The 21,513-nt window shown below is 40.7% G+C and overlaps 1 protein-coding gene across 1 annotated transcript; it reads left to right on the forward strand.

The window, feature by feature from the left end:
- The first annotated feature begins 7,029 nt into the window (after positions 1-7,029).
- Positions 7,030-10,249, forward strand: TCHHL1 (trichohyalin like 1). Its single transcript, XM_025858315.1, has 2 exons — positions 7,030-7,167; positions 7,676-10,249. The coding sequence occupies exons 1-2, from the start codon at positions 7,030-7,032 to the stop codon at positions 10,247-10,249; spliced, it is 2,712 nt and encodes a 903-aa protein (XP_025714100.1).
- Positions 10,250-21,513: the final 11,264 nt, after the last annotated feature.

A 21,513-nucleotide genomic window follows, 5' to 3' on the forward strand; every position in this document is an offset into this window, starting at 1 on the left:
CAAAACTGCAATGAGATACCACCTCACTGGTGGTATCTATCAGATACCTGTCAGAATGGCTAAAATCAATAACACAAGAAACAGTAAGTACTGGCGAGGATGTGGAGAAAAAGGAACACTAGTACACTGTTTGTGGGAATGCAACCTGGTGCAGCCACTGTGGAAAACTGTACAGAGGTTCCTCAAAAAGTTAAAAATAGAACTACCCTAAGATCCAGTAATCTTTTGAACCCCAGTCTCATTCCTCAGAGAAAGACTCTCTTTAAAAAAAATTTTTTTGTTGATCTTCTGGTAGTAACCTCTGGTAGTAAAATTTGTCCATTTAAAATGATATATCCACGATTGGGATGCCTGGGTGGCTCAGTCGGTTAAGCATTAGCCTTTGGCTCAGGTCATGATCCCAGTGTCCTGGTATCATGTTCCACATTCGGCTCCTTGATCAGTGGGGAGCCTGCTTCTCCCTCTGCCTGCCACTCCCCTGATTGTGCTCACTCTCTCTCTGACAAATAAATAAATAAAATCTTTTAAAAAAATAAAATGATATATCCGCGATGAAAAGGGAGGATTTAAATCACTTACACTGCCTCTCTTCTCCACCCCCTTTCTCAGTGTTTAATGTTTATTATTCTAATCTTCTATTACCTTTCTAACTCAATATACTTTTCCTTTTCCATCAACTTCTGACAGTATCACTTCCACTTTTACACTTCCAACCACACAAATATACCATGCTTTGTACATACACAGACTCTAACACTTGGAAACCAATAAATAGCTACATTGTTATGTTAAGCACATAGGCACAGAAGCAAGATTGCCTAGAAGCAAAAACTGGGTTTACCACTTAATAGATTTGTAGCCTTGGGCAAGACACTTGACCTTTCTTTTCCTTATCCTTGATGCTCTGAAATTTCCAAGGATATATCTAGATGAACATTTTGTGGACCTTTTAAAATATGAAGTCTCTAGGAAATCTTCATTTAATATTTTGATAAATTAATCTTTTATCTCTCTTTCTGATGTTCCTATTAGTAGGCTCTCCTAAGTTGATTATATATGTTTCTTACCTCTTCTCCCACTTTCTCTTTTTGCTTTATATTCTAAAATTGTATTATCCAAAGAGGTAGCCACTAGGTGAATGTGGCTATTTGCATTTAAGTTAAATTAATACATATTAAATAAAATTTAAAATTTAGTTTCTCAGCCACACTAGCCACATTTCATGCCACATAAATAGCTAGTGGCCATAACACTGGACAGTGCAAATATCTAAAGTTCTATTGGATAATGCCATTCTAAAGGACTTTGTCAACATTGTGAGGTTTTTTAAATTCTATTGTTCTTTTTTTATTTCATTTCACTTTTTATTTAATTTAATCTATAAATACCATTTTATTCTCTGATTTTTGTTCTCTGATTGCTCTTTTAGAGCATCCTGGTCTTGCTTCAATTAATCTCTTTGGAGTATATTAATTAGCATTTTTTTTTAATTTCTCTTCTGCTTCCTGAATTATATCTATTTCCTCTGGGGTCAGTTTGTCTGTTTATCTTGTTCTTTTTTTTTTATGCTGCTGATTTATTAATATGCCTGAATATTCTTAGTTGCCCCTTTATATCAATGAAAAGATCTGAGTTTCTTCTGATTTGAATAAATAGGTCTGTTTTCACACCAACTCTCTTACTTAGATGGGAACTTGTGGCAGACTAGAGGAAAAACCTGTCAGTTTGCAGAGAAATGGCTGTCAGGCTGCAGACCTGCCCTTTCCCCGCCCCCCAACTAATGTCATATGGAGAGGCTTTTCCTGGAGCATTAATATCTATACTAGATGCCTTAGCTTTCAGTCCATCTATTAATCAACAAATATGACAGAGCACCTACTATAGTACAGATACTCATACAGCTTCTGAGGATAATATGGAAAATAAGATACAGAGTTTACACTTAGCACTTCTAGGAATTTTGTTCAATATATTTAGGGAAGAGCCATTTGGGGTTTTGCTAGGAAGGTTAGGCAGTATATGCTCAGATGTCTATATTCTATGCTCCAAAGTAGAGGAGGGATATGGGAATGGCTGCTAAGACAGAAGTTTCTCACATAAACTCTCAATTACTCTCTCTATTTAAAGCGCCACTTCCCACTCCCACCTCCATCATATCTGCTAATTCTGAGTCCAGAGCTTCTCCAGGTTTTGATGGCTGGACCTGCCTTCACCTCTGCCCCTCCTTCATAACATATTCTGGGCTGTGCCTTTCTCCAATTGTTTCTATTATGAACATTCAATCATCCATTTTTCAACTTCCATAAATTTCCTAAATCTAAGCCATAATTCTCGAGTTCCGTTTATAATTCTGGTTCATCTTTTTCTTCTTGTATATTTTTATTTTAGAAGATTCCCACAGATACATAAGAATATACATTTTTTCAGTCCACCATCATCTTGAACACTTTTATAATAAGAAAAAAGATAATGAAATTATAAATTAAACTGAAGTCTTCTTTTTTGCTTGCCACATTTTCCAGTATTACCAAGAATCATTAAAAATTGCTTTATTAGCAGGGTGCCTGGGGGGCTCCCTCAGTTAAGCATAGGACTCAGTTTCAGCTCAGGTCATGATCTCTGGTCATGAGATCCAGCCCCACGTCTGGGCTGCATACTCAGTGCAGAATCGGCTTGTCTCTCTCCCTCCTTCTCTGCCCCTCCCCCACTCACACGTGGCTCTCTCTCATAAATAAATAAATCTTTTTAAAAATTGCTTTATCAGCCATCTTTTCCAAAGTAGCCATCATACCGGTTTTATTTGGAGCTTTCATTGAAGACTTCGGTTATGACCTTTGAAAAGTAAGAAGCTCTTAAACATAGTTCTTTATTTGTATTTATTTATGTATTTATTTATTTAAGAGAGAGAGATAGCATGCACATGAGAGGGGAGGGGCAGAGAGAGAAAGAGAGAATCTCAAGCAGGCTCCAGCTAAGCTGGGGCTGCATTCCAGGACCCTGAGATCATTACCAACCCAAAATCAAGAGTTCAGTGGTATTGTTTCTCAGCCTTTTGGCTAAGATCAAGTGAAGAGTCCAGCACTTAAGGGACTGAGCCACCCAGGCACCCCAGACATAGTTCTTTATTAATCCATTTCTTTTCACTCTGTCTCTCTCCCTTTCTTCATTATCCCTATGCTAAATTAGGAGGGAGAGGACATCATGGAGGGACTATTAGAGATAACTTTTTAGAAGAAGAAAGGGCAGCCCCGGTCTTTTCTTTGGTAATAGGAGAAGAGTTTGTGGTTTATTGTATAGCAATCTAAAGAATTTGTTTAAACAAAAAAATTAGGGGCGCCTGGGTGGCTCAGTCATTAACGGTCTGCCTTTGGCTCAGGTCATGATCTCAGGGTCCTGGGATCGAGCCCCACATGGGGCTCCCTGCTCTGCGGGAGGCCTGCTTCTCCCTCTCCCACTCCCCCTGCTTGTGTTCTCTCTCTTGCTGTCAAATAAATAAAATCTTAAAAAAAAATTATTCTTATCTTCTCCCATCTCTCTCTTGCTTCTGCCATCCCTTGAGTCACTACCCACCCTGAAGAATGGGTATTAATTAAATGGTCTTAAGTAAGCTCTGAAAGAGTAGGAATGCCTGTAAAAAGGCTGGGGAGCCAGCCCTTACATTGTTCAAGATCCAAACCGGACCTTCCAAATAGAAACTATAACCTAAAAACATAGACATTTAGGGTTGAAAGAGTTCAATGCTCTTCCCTGTAAGCCACTCTGGCCTTGCCTCCTGCTGTGGCAGGACTCCCCCATAACCTAGCCCGTGGATTGTGATTCTGCCTCTATTTGACAGTTCCAGTAACAGGGGTCTTGTTACCTTAGGAATAGTCTGCATCATTGTCAGACAACACTGTTCTTTAAAGAGTTCTTAATAAAAACTAAAGTCTTCTTTTAGAAATTGTCAATCACTGATTCTAGCTCTATTCTCTGGCATTACACGGAATAAGGAATTCAACATAATGGAGATACCCATGAGCTCAGAGATATTCTTGAGGAATTTCAATTCTAAATCCAGGTTTGCCATTTACTGGGCACATGGCCATAGGCAAGCTACTTAACAGCTAAGAGGCTTAACTTCCTTATCTGCTAAAAGAGGATAATAACTACCTAAAAGGTCTATGAGGATTAAGTAAGAAAGCCCATGTAAAGTACCTGACTTGTCTTAAGTGTTCAATGAATGTAAGTTCCTTTCTCTTCCCATCCCATTCCTTATCCCCATGAAAACTCTTCAAATATTTGAAAAACAGCTGTTATCTTTCCCCTAAGTCTTTCTTTCTAATACAACCTTGACGATTCTCAGTTTCCTTCAACCATTTCTCATGAAACTGGCCTGTGACCTCCAAGGCAGGGAGACAGAATTTATTCAACTTTAAACACTCCAGTGCCGGGCATAGTGGCTGAGAAATAGTTGGTACTCAGGAGATCTTGACTGATCAGAATTAAGATGACCTTCACATGCCAATCCCAATTCTCAGGAGGAAGCTTCTGCTTTTTAGGACAATGTTGAGAAATTTTTTTACAGGTGGGAACTATCAACATGGATTCCCCCCAACCCCAACATTCAGTTCACCTGTACTTGCTTTGATTATCAGGAAGATCAGAACAAGGTTTTGCTCCATATTAATGCTGCCCTTAGCCTCAGTCTTCTTGTAAAATTAGCTCTCCATCTCCACCCCTCCATTCTCTTGGTCTTTGCCTTTTACAGTTGTTTTCATGGGTCTATTTCTTACATGCTTTTACAAGCAGGCAAGAATGTTTTAAAACATACCCTGTTCTCTTTTTAAATATCTAATAAAACAACTAATCTAATTCTCCTGTTAGTTAAATATTCTTTTCCAAAGAGGGACCCAGATCTAGAAGGTAATAAAAACATTTACCAGTTTAGCATCTCAGGATCTCTCTTACCTGTCCTCAGATTGGTGTTTTCTAGGTCTCCCTTTTCCCTTTACAGAAAGAACATAGGAATATGGATGCCCATTTCTAAGCTCCTTGGATTATAAAAGCACCTTTAAAGAGCAGATATCAATCACTATTTTTTAAAATAGCACCTTCTAGGTAAGCAAAGTTCTGCACACCCAGCAAGATTTTATTTTCTAACTCTGCCTCTGGGCAAGGAGAGCAGGCACTGAAACACCTGAATCAACTAGTATCTCCACTCTTGTCACATGACTCAATGGGGCCTCTATTTTTAAACACATGATGACACCCATCTGTCCAGCTGGGTCAAATACAGTCCATCCTGTGGGCAGAGGAAGGAATCAGATGACTTCTGAGGTCCCTGCCAGCCCTGTGATTTGCCAAACAGAAATGTAATTGTGTTCTTAGTTTGGAAAAAAAAAAAGCCAACACCACCCCAAAGATCCTTCAAAACTATAACCTGCAAGTCAGTGAATGAAACAAAATATCCCCTCTTCTTCCTTTGGATGAGGCTGAAGCCAAGACTTAACTGAAGCTGCCTAAAGAAGGAAATAAAAATAAGAGAAGCTGAGAGTAGACAAAGAGGGGAGACTAGGTTTCGTGGTGACGAATCAGGGCATTAGACCCGGAGGGTGTCTCCTTCCTAACTGTGCAATTAGGGACTCAATAAAAGGTTTCAGCGCCTGCTGTCAGCTCACAGCCCGCTGCCAATTTTATTCTACTTGCTCTCATTCGTGAACAAGGTAAGTCTCATAGACCATACGCTTGAGCATACTTGGGATCTCGGTTGTTGTTCTGCTTATATGTGAGATTGTGTAAGGATTCCAGAGAGACATAACCCAAGTCTAAATTGACCACTGTTAATCCCACTAAACTAGGAGCTCCAGCCCCCAGATGCATTCTTTGCTTTGGAACTTCTTTGATCCTTGTCTTCTTTAAAAAATATAAACTGTATGACATAGGCATGAATACTATTTAATAAGACATGGGACTCAGAGCTATAATAAAATGAAAGTACAGAGTCATTTAAATGATGGGTAATGACTGAGGGGTCAGGATTCTATTTGTTTTACCAGTGAGTTCACTGAGCCATGTCTTCTTGGTAAAAACAAGTTGCCTCAGCCTGCATTTATAGGGGTTGATTTTCTTGGCATTACTTTTCTTTCCTCTAGAAGATTTACTAACTTTAAAAATTATACTTTTCTGGGGCACCTGGGTGGCTCAGTCGTTAAGCATCTGCCTTTGGCTCAGGTCATGATCCCAGTGTCCTGGGATTGAGCCCCACATCATGCTCACCAGGTAGCCTGCTTCTCTCTCTCCCTCTCCCTCTGCCTGCCTGCCTGCCTGTATGCCTACTTGTGATCTCTCTCTCTATCTGTGCCAAGTAAATAAATAATCTTAAAAAAAATGTGTTAGGGGCACCTGGGTGGCTCAGTCATTAGGCATCTGCCTTTGGCTCAGGTCATGATCCCAGGGTCCTGGGATGGAACCCTGCATTGGGCTCCCAGCTGGGCGGGAAGCCTGCTTCTCCCTCTCCCCCTCCCTCTGCTTGTGTTCCTGCTCTCTCTATCTCTCTCTGTGTCAAAGAAATAAATAAAATCTTTAAATAAAATAAAAATTATACTTTCCTAAGAAGAGGAGTTAGACTGACCCAAGGTAGGAGAAACAGGTGGACACTCTCAGTTAAGGCTGGAAGGATTGGTCCCATCTGTTGACATCATTTGTGCATTTCAGTACTTACATTTGCATTCTTTTTCCACTTCCTTTTGCAATAAAGCTTTCTCTGAAGACATGAGCGTCATTGTTTTCCACAGGGTGGGATCAAGTGTCGCTTCTAATACCTACCTGTGCCAGGTCTGATCTCACTGACATTATCTGGTACAAAACTAAATCATTGAAATTCAGATGCAATATCTTAATAGAGATAGATAGGCAGAATAGAGCAGATGATGCCAGTGGAACTGTGGGAGGGACAGAAAAAAGGATGACCTCAGTATCTCCTTCCTGAAGGACCCTTCCTAGGAAATGAACTTTGTTTGTTCTTTCTCACAGTCTCCTACGTTGGGAAAGATGCCTCGGCTCCTGAAAGATGTCCTCTGTATAATCAAGACATTCCATAAGTATGCCCAGGAGGATGGTGACAAGGCAACACTGACCTGCACAGAGCTGAAACAGCTCATCCAGGGCGAGTTTGGGGACATTCTTCAGGTGAGGTGTTCACAGAGCTGTGGAAATTCTCCCCCAGTTACCCTTTCTCCATAGTCTACGCAAGATAGGCAGAGGTGATCCCTGCCTGTTTTACATTTAGCTACCAACTCTCAGCACTCACTGATTTTGAACAACTTTTTTCAGTCTCAGCTCCCTACTCTGTGCAATTGCTTAATCAGTCTTACAAAGGAAAATAAGGTTTTCCTCACTGGGGCTATGTTTCAGCAAAGTAGCTGAAGCATGACTCCTCTCATGCCTCTCCTCCATGAGAGGAGTGATGAGCCAGTATACATCAAAATTCAACTCACAGTGATGTAAAATTTCCTTCTTAGCATACCTTTCTGATGAAAAATAGCATCCAGAATCACAAATTCTTACTGTTTGGGGAAATTCCACTAGTTCCTGAGGAATAAGGTTAAAAAAAAAAAGGATTCTTGGGAGACATGCAGACACTCAGGGTGCTTGACCACATATAAATAGGCTGATTCCTCACTGTGTTTTCATGCAGCCACGTGCCATTCACGCTGTGGAGAGAAACTTGAACCTTCTGGATATTGACAGCAAGGGCACCATCAGTTTTGATGAATTTGTTCTTGCAATCTTCAATTTGTTGAACCTCTGCTATCTTGATATACAATCATTACTAAAATCAGAACCAAGACAAGTGTCTAAGCCAGAGGAGAAACCAGATGATATGGATTTTCAGGTGACCAGTGGCACTGGCCAGTGGACAGAGCAAACTCCATCAACTCAAGACAGAGTGGTGCCTCCTCCTTCAGGAATGACATCATCAGCTCAGCTCAGCCCTATGGAAAGGGAAGCAGTTGGACACAATGGGGTTGAAAACACCAAGACTTGCAAACTGCCAGTAGAAGCACCTGGGCACAATGACCCTAAGAACCAACACCTCGTTGGAGATCAACAAGATGTACCAGCAACAGGAGACAATGGGACTCAACTTGAGACAAATAAGCCAACAGCAGAATCAGAACAGATCGACAGTCCCACAAAGCAGGAGGGACAGGATAAGGAGAGTCCCATGGAGGGAGATAAACCAGTTAAGGAGCAAAGTGGCACTAAGACAAGGGATCGATTTGGAGAACAGGAAGGGAACCTAAGAACCCAAAGTTCTCCACCAGAAAAAACAACACAGAGACCTTCCAAAGATCAAGAAGTTGCAGCAGAAAAGGGTATTAAGGAACATTCTAAAACACAAGAACTATCGCTGCCAGGAAAATATGAGCCCGGTTCAGAGCACCCTGACCTGCCAAAACAAGCTGCTGTCCAGAAACCATTGCAGACAGAGAAACCAACTGATCCTGAGGATGATGGTAGAACATCTGAGACCCAAGGACAAGGAGAGGATGTCAACAGGACACTACCTGAGACAAAGAATCCAGCTGAACCTGGAGATGACTTTAGAGCATCTGAGACCCAAGAACCACCAGCACAAGAAAAAGAACAGGAAACAAAAGACCTGCCTGTCCAAGGTGATAGCAGAAATGTTTCAGAAACACCTGATATTAGGGCTGTAAGGAAACAGAGGCGAGGCCCTGAGGCCCATGGAACAGCAGGGCAGAAAGAAAATGGGAGAAAAATTCAGCTACTAACCCTGGAAGATCAACCACAGGATGGGAAGTATCAGGAACTCCAAGAGTCATCAAAAGAAAGGGACGCTGAAGAAGGTTCTAAAACACAAGAGTTAAGCTCAGAAGGAGGAGATCAGAATCATCCTGAAATTGAAAGAGCAGTCACCCCAGGAGATGAGGCAAGACATGCTAAGGAAAGCACAGCAAAAGCACTTATGAGCAGCAAAAATGCCCCTGCAGCAGAAAGGACACCAGGAGCAAGAGAAAGAACACAGGAATTAGCACCACTCGAGAACCAGTCTGGAGAAGAAAATAAGAGGGTCACCAAGACTCATAACAAGCCAGTCAAGGATGATGATGGTTACCAGGGAGAGGATCCTGAGCCCACTGTCACACAGAATGATGAGGGTTCTTCCGAAATTCCCAACAGCCTGACTCCAGAGGAGGGTGATAGCAGCTCAGAGACAACCAAACTGCCTGTGCAAGGGGATTCCCAGAATCAAGTAGACCATCTCAGAGAGTCTGTAGAAAGAAGTCACAATAATAACCCAGACACTGAGAAACAGTTAGCACTGGGTGAGGAAAGAAGAACTCAGGAGGCAGTGGTGCTGGCAGCCAGAGGAGAGGATAAGCAGCTCACCAAAGAACCAGAATGGGCTGCCAGAAAAGAGTACAGGAGTCCGGGCTCAGGGACGAAAGGCCCAGTTCCAGCTGTGCAACCCAATGGACATCCAAAGGCACAGGAGTCCACAGCAAGAGGTGAACACAAAAAGTCCCTGGAGACAGAGATCCCTGGTACCCTGGAGGCAGACTTCATTGACCTGTTTTCCATAAAGCAGCTTCCAACAAAGGAAGACAGCAGAAAAAAGCTAAAGGTCCAAGGCCCAAGTACCAAAGGAGAGGAAGGTAGAGCACCAGAGACCCAGGAGGCTCCAGTAAGAAATCTAGATGAGGACAATTCAGTATCCCCCAGAACACACCTTGAAAGAGAGGAATCTACAACATTGGAAGAGGATGAAAGCCCCCAAGAGTTGGCAGAAGTCAATGACCAACAAAATCCAGCCAAGAAAAGATATGATGTTTCAGTCCCCCAGTCTGGCCTTGAAGAGAAGATGCAGACGGATGAAGAGCTTGGTTTTGTGGAGAGGGGTACAGTCTCTTCCAGTCCTCTGTACCAGTACCTGCAAGAGAAGATACTGCAACAAATGGACATGACCCAAGTGGAGCAGCAAAATCAAGCTCAGACAGCTAGATCAAGCCCAGAGCTCCTCAACAACCAGTCAAGTGTATCCCTCACCCGTGAGATCTCAGATTGTCCTGTCATCTTCAGTGACAGACAAGCATTACAACATTACACCAGGGATCATCTGCCTGATGCAGATCCTTCTGAAGCAGAGCAAACATCAGTTCCCCAAGCCTCAGAAGATAAGCAGGGCTACCCTCAGGAAAAGAAACCAGTATTACAAAAGGAGGCAAGCACCAAAAAGCAATGAATCATTATCATGATCCCAGGAGAAGTTCCAAGGAACTTCATACATCTCAACATGTCCCAGACTTCTTCCCTCCCGATCACCCTCAAAGCTCACATGCACACATTCAGATGCAAATTGATAATCCTTTAAATTCCCTTCCTAGGGGCACCTGGGTGATTCAGTCTGCCTTTGGCTCAAGTCATGATCCGAGGGTCCTGGGATCAAGCCCCGGGCTCCCTGCTCAGCAGGGAGTCTGCTTCTCCCTTTGCCCTTCCCCCTTCCCCTGCTCATGCTTGTGTGCTCTCTCTCCTCTCTCTCTGAAATAAAAAAATCTTTTTAAAAAAAATTTTAAATTCCCTTCCTAGATTTCTACAAAAGCAAATAAGAAAGTATTCAGCAGTGGGAGCTGCCACCAAAGAAATATCACACCAAACATCCTACCATACAATGCTACTTCCAAGTACCAAAATGGATTTTCTCATGAGACAGTTTTTCACAATTTACCTATCACTAAAAATAGAAAATTTCCTTTCATATCTTTAACAGATGCTAATTTCTTCAATTGATTTGTTGGCTTTTTATAATGTGGCAATAGTGAGTATGAGACTCTGCAATACCACCTTATAATCATAAAATATAATTAATTCATAGATGCAGATTATTCTGTTTCATGACGTACCTAACAGAGTTAAAGTTTATCCTTCAGGATAATCTCAGATATCACCATAACTCAAAATAATTATGACTTTCTAGCACCCAATCAGAGTAGATTCATAATTTTTTGCTAATGCCCAGGTGCAACTAAATCTATGCCATAGATTCATTCATTCGTTGATTCATTCAGCAAATTTCTATTAAACCCCACTCCTTACACAGTGTTTTCAGAGTTTCTGGCTCAAATAAGCAATCAGAATAATTATGACAGAGACACAGAATACAAATCTAATGTATTCTTGATTCCATAAGAAGCTCTTATGATCCACTTAGAAGATCATAACTTATGATCTTATAAGTCTACGAAATGTTTACCCATATGGTTTGCTGATAGCATTGCATCAAAAGTAGGAAATAAATAACCTCATGATCAATATCTTTTGTTGGCTCTTGTTGTTCCCCTTTATTCTCCATCTAGCCTTGGAGACACTGATCAGAAACAAAAACAACCTTAGGTGATTTGTGGTTATTTTTAAAGACTGTAATTAGGGGCGCCTAGGTGGTGCAGTCCATTAAGCAGCCCACTTTTGGTTTTGGCTCAGGTCCTGATCTCAGGGTTGTGACAGCAAGCCCCACATGGGGCTTTGTGCTGAGTGTGGAGTCGGCCTAGAGCTTCTTTCTCCCATTCCCTCCAGCCCTCCCCTGCACTCTCTTGCTCTCTAAAATAAATAAATAAACCTTTTAATAAATAAATAACTGACTCTAATTAAAGGATGATGCCTCAGAGCTAGTAATAACCCAGAAAAGGAATAAAATAGATATCATAAAATGTTTCCTGAAGCCAAAATGCCCCATCTCCCATTGCATTCTGCCTTTGAGGTTCAATATTCTTCCACTTCATTGCACACCTCTTCCAGAATTCTCCTATATATTCTCTCCCTCCACCATTTTCAGCTTTCCTCATTCTACCTTTGATATGAATGAATATCCTTATCTAAATATATATATGTTTTATACATATTTATATTTTTTGTTTTATATAACATAACATTTTATATGTTTTATATATATTTATTATACATATATGTTTTATATATATATAAAATCTCTTTAATGACCAGGAGACATAAGACAACTCACAAAAAAGAAAATTATATCCTAGAGCTTAAACTCATCAGCCTTTTTCACAAGCAACTGGCAATATATATCAGGAACCACAAAAATGACAAAAGTTATAAATAACAAATTTGCAAGAGAACCTATACAGATAGCCAATAAATATATGAAAACCTCACTAGACTTGAAGGAAATGCAAATTAAAAATAGTTTTTTCACTTACCAAGCTATTAAATGTTACTTGTTTGTTTTTAATAATCACACAGTGATTTGAGTGTGGAGAAACAGAAACTCTGAAATACAGATGACAGACATATAAATGAAGTACAACCTTCCCAGATGGCAATTCAATAAGATTCACAAAAATATTTTTAAATATTTCTCAGATGGCATTATAAGGAAATAATCAGGGATGTATATAAAAGTTCATCTACAAAGATATTAGTCATAGCATATTAAAGACAGCAAAACCCAGAAACAACCTAAATGTTCATCATTACAGGAAATGTTAACTAAATTATGGTCACTGGGTACTGTGGAATGCCAAAAATCATTAGAAATTATGAGATTATATTATAATTATAGAACTATAAGATTTTATTTAATTAAGTGAGGAAGGATTAATAAAATACTAAGCTTTGAATGATTATAAAGTGGTATATGGAGTATGATTCCACTTAAAGATTAACAGATAACTAGGCAGAGTATAACAACAAAATCTTAACAGCAGTTATCTCTAAGTAGGGTAACTATAAATGACGTTTATTTCCTGATTTGAGATTTTCTTCATTTTCCAAATGTTCTATAATGAAAGGCAATACATTTGCAACCAGAAAATAAATGTTATTTTTAATAACTAACTCTAACCTCAAGAAATAATGTAAAATAGAAAAAAAATTTTAAAGATGTTCACACCATTATTCATAATAATGAAAAGTGCAGAAAATCAAATTTTAATAGGCTTTGAAAAGCATATTTATCCCCTTGATGTCTATTATATAGTCTCTAAAATGTGCATTTATGAAGCATCTGCACTCATATAGAAAATTCCTTATGTGGAAAAGCATGATACCATTCTGTGCTTACAACAGGATATCAACTATATATGTGATGAAGAGAAAATACACCTAAGTATCTACACTGTTCATCTCTTAGTGATAGAATTATAAGCGACGGGGACGTCTGGGTGGCTCAGTCAGTTAAGCATCTGCCTTTGGCTCGGGTCATGATCCCAGGGTCCTGGGATCGAGCCCCACATTGGGCTCCTTGCTTAGCCGGGAGCCTGCTTCTCCCTCTGCCTGCTGCACCCCTTGCTTGTGTGCTCTCTCTCTGTCAAATAAATTTTTTTAAATTTTTTTAAATAAATAATAGTTTTTAAACACTCTCTTCACATTCAAGCAACCATCCAATTTTTCTCTCCCCCTTTCTGCCTTCTGTTCTATCCTTACCACAAAGCAATGTTTGTTTCATCATCCTATAGAAATTCTTCCTTTGAAGATGACATTGCCCTCTATCTGACAAGACTAGAGACTGCTAACCTCCATGTTTTCAGACCTCTTGTGGCAGTTCATACTGATGACTGCCTCTCACTTCACTGGTCCTTCCCCACCTCTTGTGGATTCCTCTCATCCAGTTCCCTAGACTTCGGGCTCTTTCCAAGGGATCTTTTTTCCTGGACTTTCTCCCCTCTGAGAAACTGTCCTTGGCCCAAGTTACTAGTGTCTCTACAATGGTGAGTCTCAACTCACCTTGTTCAGACTTGAACGTGCACTTCAATCCAGTCTGTGCCATTGCTGACAAGATATGACCCCTGAGACTGCCAATCACTCCCCATTAAACTAGCTTGTCTTCTCAATTTCACTCATTCTGTCCTCCTCTCCATCCCCATTCTATCAGGCTTCAAAGGCACAAATTTTGGAATCATCATTTGCTTTCTCTTATTCTCCATATCTAATCTACTTCAGTAGTTCCATAGTCTTCCATAAGTCCATTTTCCAGATCCATCTTTCATTCTCCACTCCCCATGGGCCTTCAAGTACCCTACACCTAAAATAGTATCTCTCCCTCCCCTTTTATTGAATGTCCAAATCCTACTTATCCTATGGGATCCAACTTCAATGTCATTTCATTCATTTATTCCAAAATTTTTATTAAAAAATTTGTTAGTTCCAAATACTGGGCAAAGAATTAGAAATACAGAACTGACAAGACAAACAGCAGACAAGTACAACCATAAATAAACGAGATAATTCCAGATAATAAGCAAGGAACATGATAGAGAGGGACAAGGGATCAGGAAGGCAGAGGCAGGTAGAAGTGCTGCTATAGAAGACTACTTGAGCCTTCCCTGATGCCCCAGCAAAATGGATGTTGTCCTCCCCTGACTCCACAGTCTTCATTGTGCCTCTTTTTCAAACTTCCTCCCATAAGTTACAGTTGTTTGTGTGCTTGTCTTACCTCTCCTCTCAGACTATAAGCTCCTTGACAGCAAGGTTCACGATTTACATATCTTGCTATCCTTCATTAGCATGGAGCTTAGCACCAAATGTGTATTATGTTTTCAATAGGTGTTTGTTGAATAAGTAAATAAATCCTGGTATCATTGCAACAGCCTCTTAGCTGGGCCTCTGCTTCCAGTCTATCCTTCATTTAATCACTCAGGAATTTTGCAAAATATTGTTTTCATTTCATCTCTTTCTGTTCAAGACCTCTCAGTGACACCTCACACTTTCCTCTATGCCACATCAAGTCTAAACTGATCAAACTCGGGGCGCCTGGGTGGCTCAGTCCTTAAGCGTCTGCCTTCGGCTCAGGTCATGATCCCAGGGTCCTGGGATTGAGCCCCGCATCGGGCTCCCTGCTCCGTGGGGAGCCTGCTTCTCCCTCTCCCACTCCCCCTGCTTGTGTTCCCTCTCTTGCTGTGTCTCTCTCTGTCAAATAAATAAATAAAATCTTTTTTAAAAAATAAATAAATAAACTGATCAAACTCTATAATAGTTCCCTCCAATTACAATTTACCACTAGTTTCTTTAGAAATCCTGCTGAGGACATCAGGTTGGTCATCTAATTTAAATCCTTACCTGGATCATTTAAATCCTATTCTACTAAGTTGAAAGGAATATTGTTGGGATTGAATGCATTCTTTCATTTCATTTAAATGTATTTATTAAACACTTGCTATGTGCCAGGCACGGTGGTGGGCCACTGTGGTGGGCACTGGACATGCCCTGGTCCCTGCCCTCATGAAAGATGTAGTCCTACATAAGACAACTGTGAAGTCCTGCAAAGAACTATTCAAAGGCAAAGAGTTAGTCACATTATTTCTTCCATCTCCATGCCTGCCTCTGCTCCTGTGGTTCACCTTCCCTGAAATGTGTTTTCATTTCTTGTACCTCCCCAAGTATACCTGTCCTTAAAGTCCTAGACTAAATCCTACCTCTGCTAGGAAGCTCATTCAGCCTATACCAACCAGATTAATACTTTAATACTTACTTGCTAGTATTACTCACCAATTGTTCTCTGAGTGTTATTTCCCCAACTAAACAGATTATAAGTCCCCAGAGAGAAGGAATAATTCTTACATTCTAATACTTCACATGTCCACCAGCAACTGACTTAACCTCTCTGACCTCTGTATCTGCCTGTGTAAAGTGTCATTATAATAACTCACAGGGCTATTGTGAAGAATTTAAAAAATTCAAAAATACAAAACAACAACAAAAAACAAACCAGAGCCAGTATCTGGAATATACATAGAATCCCTATAAGTCAATGGGTAAAAGATAACCTAACTTCTAAAAAAAAGTAAAAGACATGAACAGGCACTTCAGAAAAGAGGATATCAAAAACGCCAATGAAAAAATACTCCACCTTATTGGATATCACATAAGTGCCAGTTAAACCACACTGAGAACCACTCAAATCTACCAAGTATGTGAAATTAAAAAGTGATAATATCAAGTGTATGCAAAGAGGTAGAGCAACTAGAGCTCTCAGCCTGGTAGCAGGAGCATAAATTGATAAAATAGTCATTGTGGAGAACAGTAGGGCAATATCCACTATAGCTGAATACATGCAACCCTATGACCAGGTAATTCTACTCCAGGTATATAACCCAAGAGAAATGCACCAAAGGACATACATATTTAAAAATATTCATAGCAGCACTGCTTGTAACAGCCCCAAAGAAAAGATAACCCAAAGGTCTACCAACTGAGAATAAAGCAATAATGTGTACTATATTCATATAAAGGAGCACATTTAAAGGATACAGCAAGGAGACTGAAAGAACTACAACCAGCAATGTACAATCAGCATAGTGACTGTAGCTACTAAAACTGTAATGTGTATTTGAAAGTTGCTAAGAGAGTAGATCTTAAAAAAATTGTTAACTAGGGAAAAAAATGGTTAACTGTGTGGTGACTTATGCTAACTACACTTACTGTGGTAATCATTTCACAGCATATACAGATTGAATTACTATGTTGTACACCTGAAACTAACATAACATTATATGTCAATTATATGCCAATTATATCTCAAAAAAAAAAAAAAGAATTATAGGGGTGCCTGGGTGGCTCAGTCCATTAAGCATCTGACTCTTGATTTCTGCTCAGGTCATGATCTTAGGGCCATGAGATCGAGCCCCACATCAGGCTCCTCACTCAGTGGGGAATCTGTTTGAGATTCTCTCTCTCTCTCTCTCTCTCTCTCTCTCTCTCCCTCTGCCCCTACCCCCGCTCTCTAAAATAAATAAATAAATCTTTAAAAAAAAAGAACTATAGCCACACGCAATAGCATACAAGAATTTCCTAAGCATAATGTTGAGGAAAATAAATCCAGACACAAAAGAATTCATACCAAATGACTGCATTTATATCAAGTTCAAACAGAGAAGAAACTAACCAATGGTATTAGATGTCAGGATAATGGTACCACTGGTGTGGAGGGGGATAGTAGAGTACGGGCAAGAGAGGGACTTCTGGGGCACCAGTTAATGCTCTGTTTCTTGATTTGGGTGGTGGTTACTTGGGAGTGTTCACTATGTGATAATTCATCAAGTGTACACTTATGATTTGCATATTATACTTCAATAAGAAAATTTATTTTAAAAAAGTAAACAAAATAATATACATAAAAATGCCCAGCAAACTGCCTGGCCTTAGTAAGTGTTCAATACATATGTGTTTACTATTTACCAGTGAATTTAGAGTAGTACCAATCCGTGGGAGGCATTTTTTTCAACTATTAATTCAACAATTGACCATCTACTGAACTATGTATACAGTGTATATAGTGATGAACAAAACAGATATAATTCTTGACCTCCTAGAATATACAGTTTGATGGAGGAAGAGAGTCATTTAAAAAATTAACACAAAAACTATGCATAATTACAAACTGCTAAGTGCTATGAGAAAAAAAACAACAGGGAGTCCTAATTTAAATTGAGTGGTCACAGAAGACCTCTCTGAGAAAGTGGCGTGTCTTCATGATTGATTTCTGAATCTCTGGACAGCAAGATTGGGAGGATCAACCCTTGGAGGTCAATGTCCCACAAAGCACTTGAAGGTGGGTCTATACCATTCAAGAAGCATTACTCCTACTAGTTATTATGGCAAGGGTAAATAAAAATTCACACTTCTTCCTCAATATGCCAGGAGAGAAGTATCTAAGAAGTGAGGAAATGAAAAATAAAGGATGGAATAGTGGTTAAGAACATGGGCTCAGGAGTCAGCCTATACCCAGGTTATAATCAAGGTCACTCACAGTGTGTCCTTAGGCAAATTACTTAACCTCTCTGTGCTTCTGTTTGTGCATCTGTTAAAAGCAATTCACAAATTCTCAGGAAGTTCATCAATTAGTCTTGGGCATAGGTTAGGAACTCTTTTTAGGGATTCCTGAATTTTAGAAAGAGGAGGTCAGCTCATAGTCTGCAGAAAGGCTGCTTGAGACCCAGAGAAGGGAGGTGACTTGCCCAAGGTCACTCCAGCCCTCTTGGGAAAGGCAGTCTGATACATACAGTCTTTTGATCCCCACTTGACCACATAAGAATGGGTCTTGGACCTGGAACACTTCCTCACCAAAAGATAAAGAGCTCACACAGACTGTACTGTGCTTATCATCTTGTGTGGGAATATCTTTTCCTGTTTCAGATTTAGTATGTAATCTTTTATTCTGCTCAAGCATGTGCATCATATGGCACCTGGCCCACTGCTCTATCTGTCCCCTGTGAAGAAGGGATAGCATCCTCCTTCATTCTCCAGCATAAGTGGGGTACATGCAGGCCAATGGCCCTATGTCAGCTGCCAGAGCCAGGGCTAGTCCACTGGCCTCCTGAGGTCCCAGCCTAGGCTCCTTCCAGACCTCTAACATTGGCCTCTGGGCATGGGATAATATCTGCTCTTACTTCATTGTTACATCCCGGGGAGAAAATGCAGGTTCTGGGTCCATAAATCTAAACAAACGAAAAGACAGAGTAGTCTAAAGGAAACAGCTGCACAAATGCCACCTTTTCCTCCAGCACAGCATCCCCGCCCCCTCCCACTGCCCAGGAGATGCCATGCTGAGTCAGCGACTGCACCTGGGTGCAGCCGGGGATTTTTTTTCATTTAAATTTAATTTAGTGGGACGCCCGGGTGGCTCAGTTGGTTAAGCATCTGCCTTCGGCTCCGGTCACGATCCCAGGGTCCTGGCATCAAGTCCCACATTGGGTTCCTCGCTCAGCGGGGAGCCTGCTTCTCCCTCTGCCTCTGCCTGCCGCTCTCCCTGCTTGTAAGAGCTCACTCACTCTCTCTCTCTCTCTTTCTCTGACAAATAAATAAATAAAAGATTTTATTTATTTGACAGAGACACAGCAAGAGAGGGAACACAAGCAGGGGGAGTGGGAGAGGGAGAAGCAGGCTTCCTGTGGAGCAGGGAGCCCGATGCGGGGCTCGATCCCAGGACCCTGGGATCATGACCTGAGCCGAAGGCAGACGCTTAACTGACTGAGCCACCCAGGCGCCCCTACTGGAGCTCCCACTCCCCCTGGTGCTCCCACACCCAGGCGCTCCCACTCCCCCTGCTTGTGTTCCCTCTCGCTGTGTCTCTGTCAAATAAATAAAATCTTTAAGAATAAATAAACAAATTCAATTTAGTTAACATATACTGTATTATTAGTTTCAGAGGTAGAATGTAGTGATTCATCAGCTGCATACAACACCCAGTGCTCATTCCATCAAGCACCCTCCTTAATGCCCATCATCCAATTACCCCATCCCCCCACCCCCATCCCCTCCAGCAACCCTCAGTTTGGTCCCTATAGTTAAGAGTCTCTTGTGGTTTGCCTCCCTCTCTGTTTTTATCTTATTTTATTTTTCCTTCCCTTCTCCTATGCTCATCTGTTTTGTTTCTTAAATATCACATATGAGTGAATATATGGTATTTGTCTTTCTCTGACTGACTTATTCACTTAGCACAACACCCTCTAGTTCTATCCACGTCATTGCAAATGGTAAGATTTCATTCTTTTTAATGGCTGAATATATTCTACATTTTCTTTATCCATTCACCTGTCATGGACATCTGGGTTCTTTCCATAGTTTGGCTATTTTGGTTATTGCCGGGGATTTTTGACACTATAGGTGCCCTCCGCTGAATAGTGGTGGATAATCAAAGCCTTCAAACAGGGTGGACAGGGTTGGTTTCCCAAAGCCAATCAGAATCACCTCGCCATTAAATGTTATAGTGCTACGTGCCCGGCTGGTCCACACAGAAGTACAGGCTGCTTTCCAGTACTTCTGACACCGATTACGGTAAGGAGTCTATTAATTAAGAGAAAGACTGCCCTTGTGGCCCCTGTCTACACAGAGATGCACGGTCTTTTAAGCAGGTGAGAAGACTGCCTCAATTTTCCTAATGTCCCCCTGCCTGACACCTGCTCCTCGGGTTTGTAGAGTATGAACACCCACCCTTCACCTCAGTGTCGAGGGAGTACCAGCATGCCATGCTCATCAGGGAGGACGCCCAGACACTCCTGCTGAGGAAGTGGTGTTTATGTACCAAGCTTAAATGGCCTTCATCAATGAGTTGTTTTAGAGTCACATACCCAATTTTTTTATACCCATTGAATAGCAACTCCCCATTCACATCAATTTTTGTCAAAACTACAAGAAATAGGGGCACCTGGGTGGCTCTGTCAGTTAAGCCTTTGGCTCAGGTCGTGATTCCAGAGTCCTGAGATCAAGCCCCATGTTGGGCTCCTTGCTCAGCGGGGAGCCTGCTTCTCCCTCTGCCCGCTGCTCCCCCTGTTGTGCTCTCTCTCATCGTCAAATAAATAAATAAAATCTTAAAAAAAAAAAAACTACAAGAAATAGATGTGAAATTCATCACTGCTCTCTGGCTGTCAAAATACTGTTGAAAGTTTTGTCCATTTCATCATGAGGTGTCCACCTTTATAAAGTCCTGCCTGAGATATTCCTTTTAGAATTCAATTCTAATAAATGCTTCTTTCCTCATAAAAAGAATGACAGTTCTGCTTTGGATTCTGAGGGCCCTGTAATTGATGGTACTTTCTCTTGAGAACTGCTGCCAGAAAGCTTGAAGTGCAACAACAGTCATGCTGACCCTATTTACATGGTGTATTTGAATTCTTATTTTTCCTAGTTCTATTTTTCCACTCCTCATAAATGTTACTAGTTCATTGTCTATGTATTTTATTGTAAGCGGCTTTCAAATCTGAAGAGGATATCAATAAATAACTTCATTTAAAAGGGAAGAATAGGTCTTCTCTCAAATATTATAAATAGCAAATAAACACATATGCTGGTTTATTTACAGCAATACATACTACCAGTTTTACAGTCACCCTTAATGACAGGAATATGTTGAACAGAATCTAGATTAGGATGGAGGAAGGAAGATCCAAGGACGTTGAAACATCAGTCAGAGATGTCACACCCCTGCAAGGAGGACTATGAATTTCACATAAAGGACTCAAATGCACCAAATCCACTCTGTCCTTAGGGTCAATGTGACCCCACCAGGGACTGCCATCACTGATTAGTCGTCAGTAGCTGTTGCTGACCACACTGGCCTCCACTATGAGAAACCTCTAGTCCTTTCATGGGTATAGATAAACAAACAAATAATTACTAATGGAATCCAACAGCATTTGAAGTGTTAAGTCATTAAAAAATAAAAGTAATAAAATTTGGTCTCTATGACCAAATAGCTTACACTATAATTAAGTAAATAAGACGTACTCATGAAAGAGTTGGAGAACATGCGGTTAAGTGATGAAGGCCTAAATAAGGCCTCATCTTTAGCTCTGACAAGTGCCTCAGTACAGGCCTAGTGAGCATGGCACAAGTAAATCAGTGTAGAAACTATTAAAAAGAACAAAATTATGGTAGTTAACATCACTGGTTTATTCACTCAACAAATATTTGCTGCATACCTACAACCTGGTAGGCATTTTCTAGGTATTAAGAATACAACAGTGAACCAAATACACCAAGTCCCTGCCCTCATGG

This window comes from Callorhinus ursinus, unplaced genomic scaffold, assembly GCF_003265705.2.
Source record: "Callorhinus ursinus isolate GAN/ISIS: 27379988/994484 unplaced genomic scaffold, GSC_fseal_2.0 scaffold90, whole genome shotgun sequence".
Lineage (NCBI taxonomy): Eukaryota > Metazoa > Chordata > Mammalia > Carnivora > Otariidae > Callorhinus > Callorhinus ursinus.